The sequence below is a fragment of the Egretta garzetta genome, unplaced genomic scaffold, assembly GCF_000687185.1.
Source record: "Egretta garzetta isolate BGI_Z169 unplaced genomic scaffold, ASM68718v1 scaffold36, whole genome shotgun sequence".
Lineage (NCBI taxonomy): Eukaryota > Metazoa > Chordata > Aves > Pelecaniformes > Ardeidae > Egretta > Egretta garzetta.
Genome location: NW_009259975.1, coordinates 3449746 through 3459331, shown reverse-complemented (window position 1 = coordinate 3459331; position 9586 = coordinate 3449746). Strand labels below are relative to the sequence as shown.

The 9586-nt window shown below is 36.8% G+C and overlaps 1 protein-coding gene across 1 annotated transcript in view; it reads right to left on the bottom strand.

Annotated features, from left to right (window-relative positions):
- Positions 1-9586, bottom strand: part of PRKDC (protein kinase, DNA-activated, catalytic subunit) — a gene marked incomplete at its 3' end in the record, with an annotated part of 55078 nt that overhangs the window by 44399 nt on the left and 1093 nt on the right. Inside the window, exons 2-14 of the mRNA XM_009640367.1 lie at positions 9468-9544; positions 9264-9356; positions 8346-8420; positions 7331-7439; positions 6596-6708; positions 5815-5914; positions 5222-5277; positions 5100-5130; positions 3946-4103; positions 3574-3720; positions 2745-2909; positions 1739-1907; positions 595-644 (exon numbers count right to left, since the gene is read on the bottom strand). Of these exons, the coding sequence (XP_009638662.1) occupies positions 595-644; positions 1739-1907; positions 2745-2909; positions 3574-3720; positions 3946-4103; positions 5100-5130; positions 5222-5277; positions 5815-5914; positions 6596-6708; positions 7331-7439; positions 8346-8420; positions 9264-9356; positions 9468-9544 (1343 nt within the window). The remainder of the gene's footprint in view (positions 1-594; positions 645-1738; positions 1908-2744; positions 2910-3573; positions 3721-3945; positions 4104-5099; positions 5131-5221; positions 5278-5814; positions 5915-6595; positions 6709-7330; positions 7440-8345; positions 8421-9263; positions 9357-9467; positions 9545-9586) is intronic.

Genomic DNA, 9586 nt, shown 5'->3' with positions numbered 1-9586 from the left:
CCCCAGACCGCTGAGGGGGGGGGGGGAGTGAGCCAGTGGCTGCGTGGTGCTGAGTTGCCAGCCGGGTTAAACCACGACACTTACACAAGTAGAAACATGAAATATTTAGCTTTCTCATTTAACCAACCTGAAAAGAGCACAAAAAAACCAGCTCCTTTCAAAAAATCTCAGTGGTCAGTTATTCAAGAAACTCTGTAGTTACCCTGCCGCACAGGATTAAAAAGCTTGAAAATCCTCTCTTAACACAAACATTCAGTAAAACTTTTAAGATGTCCAAAATTTGTTAACATGGAAGAAAGCCAGATGACCTTAAGTGTAACGTACTTCGTTACAGACAACCTGAGCAAAACAAGAACTGCAGAGAACAACAGCCTATTTCCTGTTATTTTTTTTTCATTCAGTGCAAGAGGCACATCCTCGTTATGCTGAGCAGATGTAGGGACCAGAAACTAATAACAACTGAGCCACAAACCAAAAAGGATGGTACTATTTTTGCTTCTTTGGGTCTTCCCCTGATTACTGGGCTATATCTTCAAGAACTGGAATGTATAGTCTAGGAAGCTAGATGAAATAAGTATATTTAAACAGTTTTACCTTTGAAAACGTGATTGGCTTGGAGAAGATTCTGATTAATCCCTGATGCACTAAAACAACCACAAAAAAAAATTGCCTGAACAGACTTAAAAAGGCACAGAATCCATATCACTCATTACATTAGCAATTAATTAAATCAGTCTTCTGTTTTTTTACATTCTGTCGGGATGAGGGAGAGGCAAAAGAACATAGATTTTTCTTTAAGGACAAATATAACCAAAACCAGAGCCATAACTCTAGGACGTTTCACAGGGAACCAATTTTGAACTTTCTTCTGACTATTTTTTTTCAGTACTGCTCTGACTTTTTCCTGAGTCTGAATGCAGTGATGACAAAGGCATTGCCTATAATGCCCATATTGAAAAAGGCAACAACTCCCAATGACTCTCACAGACATATACTTAGGATCTCCATTCCGGCATGGTGCTTGGGTGCACCACGTCCCAAATCAAGAACATGGAAAACAATGAAAAAGCCACAGCAGTAGAGAAAAGACACTGTTAATAATTTGAAGAAAACAAAAATAATTTCTGAAAATCATTATAATAAAGCATCAGCATGCTGGAGGCTACTCAAATTGTCAGCTAACAATGTTGACACATTCATTATTACATTCGCAGGACTGTATCTGATGGACTAACTGCATATTTGGAATTTTGGTTTTTACTATGTACAAGTTCCAGAATATAAAAAGATTGCATTTCTAATAGAGATGACACTCACCCTACTTTCTGTGATATTTTGCAGGGGTAACCGAAAGGGTGTTGAACTGATTTTTGCACATTTTTCTGTGAAATCCCTTTCTCATCACAACCCTTTACAGCAGGAACATCAGTCTTACGTTTTAACAGATTATGACAAAAATATATTCTCCTGCCCTTCATGATAGCCACTCCATCATCCAAAACAGTTGTTAAATGTATTCCTTAAGTGATTTAACAATGGATATTGAAAAATAACACAATGAAAATCCTAAACCTTCATTGTTAGAGGACGAGAAAAGCTTCATGTTTTGACCCTAAACAGCTATTCCACACACCTCTCTTAGAACCAGTTAATCAATTTAGGGGGAAAAAAAAAAAATCTAAACCAAAGAACCACAACCCCCCCAAAAAACACAATGAAGCTAGTATCACAGACTCACCCACAGTGCTAATAAAACTCCAGAGAACTGGACCTTTTCCTGAGAGGGCTAGAAATACCTTTATTATAGATTTGCAACAAATTAACTGCATTTTTTCACTGTATTGTGGAAAGCTATTGATCTGCAGCACAACTAGATGTTCAAGAACTGGAGTGTATACTTCAGGAATCTAGAAGAAATAAAACCAAAACACCCATCATACAAAGGCAATGATTATAACTCAGTATCAGTGTGAAGAATTATGCTGAATTACTTCAGCAAGATACTTTGTTACAAGAGTTTACATCATGACCTGCTCTGAGAACAATAAAAGACTAAGCAAGTGAATTAACCTTTGATATAAAAAAACCAAAAAACAAACAGAATAAGAAATCTTTCTGGAACACATTATGGAAAGTAGCTCCTGAATAGATTAGTGCTTCGGTGGAATCTGTCTTAAGCTTATTAGAAAAGTACCATTTAATTAAACAACAACACAGCAATATAACCTGTTCATCCTCAACAATCCGAACACAAAATATAAGTGAAAGTCTCTTCTCTGCCATAACCTTACTTCCCAGCTCCAGCTAGGATCTAGAAAGCCGTCATTAGAACAGAGACAGCATAGCATCAGCGGAAAATCAAAGCATCAGCCTCAGAGAACATGCTAAGTACCAGTACCAAAAGAAAAAGCAGCAATAGAATGGTATAAACTCATAAAGAGAATGGTAAGGCTCGGTCCAAATAAATAGCTTTGCCCAATATAAAAAAAAACCTATTCATATCTGGCTATCGTGGTTTTCATTACAATGCACTGTAGCATTTTATTTAGTATATCTGTGCATTTTTTTTTTTAATTCAAATAAAATCCAGTAAAGTATTCTCCTGATATTCTTCCCATTATCTAGGAGCTATATTTCAGATAAGGAACACCTTCTATCACAGGTAAATTCACAGCTACTACCTCCTTGTACATTTGCAGCTGCGTAAAAGAAAAATTGAATGGTACTTAAAATACTCCACTTACCGCATCTATATGGAATATCACACTTGCAATGGACTGAAGGAAACTCGGTAGCTGATACAGGTGGTCGTCTATTGTTTCTGCTTCTGTGAGGTACATCTGCTTACAGCGCTGAAGGAGCTCAACGTACATGTCATCAACATCCTTAGAACGTATAGCTTTACAGGGCTTACAGAGAGAAAATAAAATACTGATTCAGCAACTTTGTACAACTTTGTCAAGCAAACATATGGTGTAGTGCTAAAACCCAGCCAAGTCTTCACTGAACCATAATAAGAATAATCTTTTAAATGTTTCCAGGAACTCAATACATCTGAATAAACTAACTTTAAGTATTCTACTTGCTACATGTATGACAAACATGGTACCTGCAACGAACTAAAATAATAGTTCACTGATGCAGTGTAATTTACTATAAGAGTACTTGAACCTTCAGTGACACAACTTCAAACCCAGCCTGAAAAGCATGGAGGTTGGCTATAAATATCTTATACATGGCATTATGGATGCTAATATTCACTTATATCGTGACGTAGCTGCATTTAAGTATTAAGTGGATTACCTTACTGTTGCTTAACCAACTATCACTCACAGGCTACTACTATTTAACATTTAACCCAGCAGCCCAAATTCTGAACTTTTATTCCCTCAGTGCTGCAAGTGCTCCCACTAAACCCAGTATGCATTTTAATAATTTTTAACCACTTAATCCAGAAACAGTAGCATTCCCTATATAACAAGCTGCGTAAAACTGTAAAATGAACAGTATATGAATCCTAGCTTTAAACCCATCCTGTAGGCTCCTTTATCAGAGTAAGTTTCCTGCACGTACTGCTGCAAAAAGCCCATATCCGCGAATGGCGATAGACAACTCTTTGTTGCTTGAATCCATTCTTCTGATGATTCCATAGAACTGCTCCATGAAGAACTGCAATGTGCTCTTGTGTAGCTCTGCATCCTTAGCTACCATTAAAGAAATCTGGAAAGCAAATACAAAAATTTCAGGATTTCCATGAAGCATGAGAAAAGCCACAAAAACATTACAGTAAATCTTAGAAGACACTTAGCTTGTAATATGAAGCACTTCAAACAAAATAATTATTCATTAAACAAATTCACTGACCTTCCAAGCACCAAATATCCCCACTATTTCAAGAAATTTGACTTTGCTTTAGTCTCAGAGATCACAGTGAAGATACAATACCTGCTTGAGGAATGAATCTAGGGCAGAATGACTGGCTTTCTTCAGCTCCTGATTTGTGTGACTACACCATTTACACATTGCTTCAAAGAGGGAGACATAGTTGTCTAGGAGTAAGGTACCAAACTGAGCAGCATGCCAGCTGAACAACTGTAAACCAGCTGCAATTTAAGAACAATTCTCATTAAAACCCAGACTTCCATTCCACTTTCCAAAACCAGATCAGACTACAGAAGCCCACATTAGGACTTTAGGCAGGTATACCTACCACGACTGGAGCGTACAAAATGTATTCTTCTAGCCATTACAGTGTCAGTATCCAAACATTAAGAACTTAAGCATAAAACCAAAATCCTCTTTTTTAAATACACACCATTATGGAAAGCACAGCTGTGTTCTGAAGTAATTTATATTAACTGTGAAAAATAAAGCTACTCTACCCATTACAAATAATAAAACTCAATTGCACGATTCACAAGGATTTGGTTTCTGTGGTAAGGACATATGCCCAAGTCCCCTCCTCCACCAAACTGCGATGCAAACAAATAGAGAGTTCAGAATATATGTAATTTCACAATCCCAAATATAAGCATACATGAAATTTCAAGATCCCTAATTAATTTTTTTTTTGGCAGGCTATTTTTAAAGAAGGTTTTACCCTTCACAGTTGCCATGGGCTTAGTACCCGAACCTTGCATTTTTGCAATTTCTGTATGAGCCACTCACATTTTGCAGGCTAATTTCTCAATCTCTTCATGAATTTCATTTGTTCCCAATTTTTCTCTCCTTCTTCCATTGAAATTCCCTTTCTCTTCCCATTTTTTTCCTTTAACACAATACACCATCTTCTCTTTTCTCCTAATTTGCTACATTCCTCTTATCTCTACTTCTACCACAATTCACTTCTCATACCAGGGTTTTGTACTACTGCAGAGGGGCAAATGGCATCAAGCGTAACGCTGCTGTTCATAAGCTGGTTAGACCTTGCCTAGTTTAACCAAATACATGTTTAACTCTCTAGATTCCAACTTAAATTGCTCCCCAATCAGCTAGGAAGACCAAAGGCAGCCAGTGGAGAATAAACAACTCCAGACAGAAGACACCATTGTATGTACGGTATCCACCTCAGCATGAATTGAAATAGTTTATAGTCTTACCTAGATGTACTGCGTATCGCTTCTGATCAACCTGTAACATCAGAAAAGGTTTGTCACATGTAATTTATTCTTCATCAGGGCCAATTCATTTATGCAGAAAAATTAACACGTGGCAGGTTTACCTGTGGGTTGATTGCCTTCATTGCAAAACCAAAAATCTCCTTTGCAGTCTGAGGATCTGTGAAAAAAAATCCAATAATGAATATTACTTCTTGTGTGTCAATAGCAAAAAGACAAAGATCTTTTTATCCAAAGCTTGGTATGAAGAAGCAATATTGGAAAGCCTTACATATCTCATTTTAAGAGGCAGAGATGCTTCTTCCTGAAATATTCTTAAGTTTGAAAAGAATGTACATCTATATTCATTGATTTTTCTGAATGCCCATGTTTTAACAGACAGGTCTTCTCTAAGGCAAGCACATCTCTATAAACTGCATTCCAGCTTCAATGTGGCTCTCGCAGCTGCCCAACCTCTGGTTAGAAAACAGCACTTCAAACATTTGTGTACAGGAACACACTGATGAAGCCACCTCATGCAAAGACAGACTACAAAGACTATGTAAGCTGGACAGGTCTTGCTTTTGCATAAACCATCTACCAGTGGGGAAATTTTCATTCTGAGTTCACAGTGAGAAATGGTGCTGTTTGCTGGCTGTATAACGATTAAAATATATCAAATTTGTGTAACTGTCTTTCACATATAAAAAGAATATACCTTCGTCCACAGATTTGGTAAAGTTGTACATGAGTGCAACCAGACCCCTCAGACATCCTGCTACAACAGGTAGCTTGGGTCCCCTTGTAGCTGATGTCATCTAAAAAAAAGTGGGAATTGAAAAAAATATTATCCTCAAGCTGAGATAAACTTAGACCAAGCCTTCCCAGTTCCTAGAAACGTAGAGAAAATAACATATTCCAACTTTATTAATACAGTTATGTCAGCACTCACCTATATGAACAGAAACATCTCCTGCTCAGAAGTTTTGTATCATTTGAGCGGGAGTTTAACCACAGAAGCACAAGAAATCCTTTGAAAAGCATGAAATATGTTCTACCAAGACCAACCATAGCAAAACTTAAGATAGCACACACTAACATCATAAAAGTGCAGAATATAGGAAAGCAAAGTTCAGCAGAACTGTGATATTCACTAGAAGTGCAAAGATTCTGCAGCTAAGTAGAGACCAAATCAGAAACTACCAGTGCCTGGCAATATAACTTTTCTTGGGCACTACTGCAATGATCATCATGTGCCATCTTCTCTCACAGTAAATTGGTTAATTAGCTGTCACTGATGGCCTTGAATTTTTACTTTGAAAGCTTCTCAGAACCAGGGAACACAAACTTTAATGGTCCTTAAGGAAGCATTTATGATTGTCCAGTTAGGTCCCTACAAACTGTACTAGTTACAGCAGTATTCCAACATACAACGCCACACACATCAAAGGAGAAAAACCAAAGCAATGTAAGAGTCTGAAAAGAAATTCCAATCATACCTGTGTTTTAAGCTCTCCCAGATATGCTCGGAATAGTTTTTCAGAGTTATTAATCATGTCACTAGGCTGGACCTCTCCCAAAACTCCCAAAAGCTCATAAATCTTCTCCAGTACTAGAAAGTAATTTAATATTATTAAATATTAATTATTGAAATCATTACTTTGACATTTCCATTGCTATTCCTCTGTAACTTACAACCATGAGAAAAACATCCCTGATGCTTTAATTGGTGACTAGCATGTGGGAAAGACAGCTCTTTGTTATGTACATACATACATATATCTCTCTATATGCTATGATGCAAGATGTATCCTCCTCTCACATTAAGAAGTTAAACACATTTACTCTTTAAACACGGCTTAGAAAACTGATTAATAAAGGCCATGTCCACTGAGGAAGCATCTACCAGTAATCCAAGTTTGCTGCTGGCTTTGAGATTATGCCGGGTCTTTCAAGTACCATCAGGGTTAAGGCCAACAGCCAGCAAAAGTTTCTAGGCTCGAGTTCAGACTAAAGGGTTCTACGCAGGCACAGCAAGTCTTGCTAAGAAACAGCTAACTACATAGTCATGATCAGAAGACCTAAACAAATTTTACTAGCTCTAAAACATGACAGCTACTGGTTTTAAACACACTTGCCATGGGAATAACAATTATACAGTTCCATGGGGTATAGTCCAACAAAAACTGAGTGCAAATAAAACAAAGGACGTTGACAGAAAAACTAAAGCCTACCTGTATCAGAAACTTTAGATTTTGTGGCAAGTTCCCCATAAAATTTATTAAATATCTCCCCAACTTTCATTTCTTCCATCAGACAGGAACGTCGTAAACTTTGAAGCAACTAAGATAGATTAAAAAAAAACAAAACCTTGGGAAAATTGTTATTATCACTACCACAATCCTACCTGCTCTAAATAAAAACACAGTTCATACGCATAACTTCAGCTTAAGTATGTAGGAATGAAATCAACTTTAACAACAAACTACTTTCCTACACCTGTATAAATATAACATTTATGATTTTTAAGTTACATTATACATATCATATCTAGATCACCTACATGAAAATTATAACCAGTATAATTATATATAAATTATACATATACATATATAAAACCCCCACAAAAGCACAGGCTTAGCAAGTCTGCAGTAGCCTTTATCATACTGTATTTCTCTCCCTGCTGCTATAAAGCCAGTCCAGTTCACAGAACTGACTCAGAGTAACTCAGAAGGGAGTTTTGTTTCTCATAGACAAAATTATGTAGGTGCAAAGCAAGGGTCTAACGCATTCTAAGGAAGCACAGTATGAAATTACTGTCTCAGAAATAAAACTTATGAAAAAAAGCCCTCCTCCTCCACACCTTTCAGATGCTGTGTCTAATGTATTATATTATAATATTACATATTAATACATAATATTTTTAAGTAAGAATACAATTACACTGCAAAATTTCTCCTTAAAGAGCCATAATAAACTGGGAGAGATCTGCAACTGTCCCCAAAACAATCATGTCTTGCTCTAGCAGATGGAGGAATGACATGCTCGCATCTAAACAACCTTCTGGAGTAATATCAAAGACAATCTGTTGTTAAGACGTATCTCTTACTAACTTCAAAATATTACACTATCACTATTCTTTTGCTACTGCAGACTACAGATTTTCTGCACGATATAGCACAACTATAGTAATACAACAGGTTTTCTTATTTTTCTAGAAACAACAGAGATTTACAAAATGCATTTTACCTTAATCAGAAGTTCCAGAGCTGGGATTTTACATTTTGCTGCTCTCTCTTTTGTATAAACACTAAGACAAGTTTGCTAGATAGGAAAAAAAATGGTATTATAATACTTGTAATTAAACAAGGGAATTCAAAGATAACAATGTATTCATCTACCTCTTTAAAGTATCTGTTCCTAACAAGTTTAAGGTTTTTAAAAAAAAAAAAAGAGTAAAACAATAAAAATATTCAATCCTGAAAGTGGCTTCACTGAGAACACTACAGCGCTGTCTGACGTAATAACAAATCCCAGCTCAAGCAAAGGAAGTGCAGTTGCTGGAATAAAAGGCAAAGCAAAATTTCCACCTCTGTACTATCATTCCTTACAATATGTAGCTACTAATTTGAGATCAGAAAGTGCAGTGGTGCAGTCAAGCGTTTCTATGCAAAGCAGTATTAGACTCTAGACTCAAGGAATCTCATCTTCAGAAGTACTGTAGTTTCTGCTGCTTTTGGTTTATGTTGCAAAAGTAACAACTCTGCAGGAAAAAAATTAAAAATCAGTATTTAAAATTAGCCATCACCTATAGAAGCATCTAAAATATTACACTTAAACTACGAATTTGGTCTGTATAAATTAAAAGTGGTAACTATTATTTCCAATATTAATGACTTATTTTCAGAAACCAATAGCTATTATGTTCTATAAAGAAAAGTTAATAAAATTAAATCTATAGCTGAAGAAACAATTTCACACTTTTCTGTTGTATAAATTACACCTTATGTCAATCAAGTTATTTCAGCTCTAGCAAGAACACTAGAGATGGGTAAGGCAGACTGGGAAGGGTGAAGGGCAGTTACGCATCCGTTCAGGTACGACACCCACCAGAATTGTTTCAACCGTTTGTCAAAGACCTTTAGGAAACGGTTTTCCTTTACCCACCTTAATACTACAGGCATAAGGATGAACTTTGTCACCAACTTTTTCCATGAAGACACAAAGAAACTTCAGTGCTTCCTCCCTGCAATCTCGAAACTGAAAAGCAAAAAAAAAAAAAAAAAAGTTTAGTTTTAACATGCAATGCAACATGCTGTTCACATCGCACTATCTCAACATTTCTTTAAACATTAAGATTTACCAACGTACCTCCTCGATGCCGAGGGACCTGTGGATGAAGACGAGCAAGCCCTGCTCCCGGGAGAACACCAGGGACAGGTGCAGCGCTGCGGGGAAGCAAAGGGACCGTCGGGCGGCTGGCTTCCCCC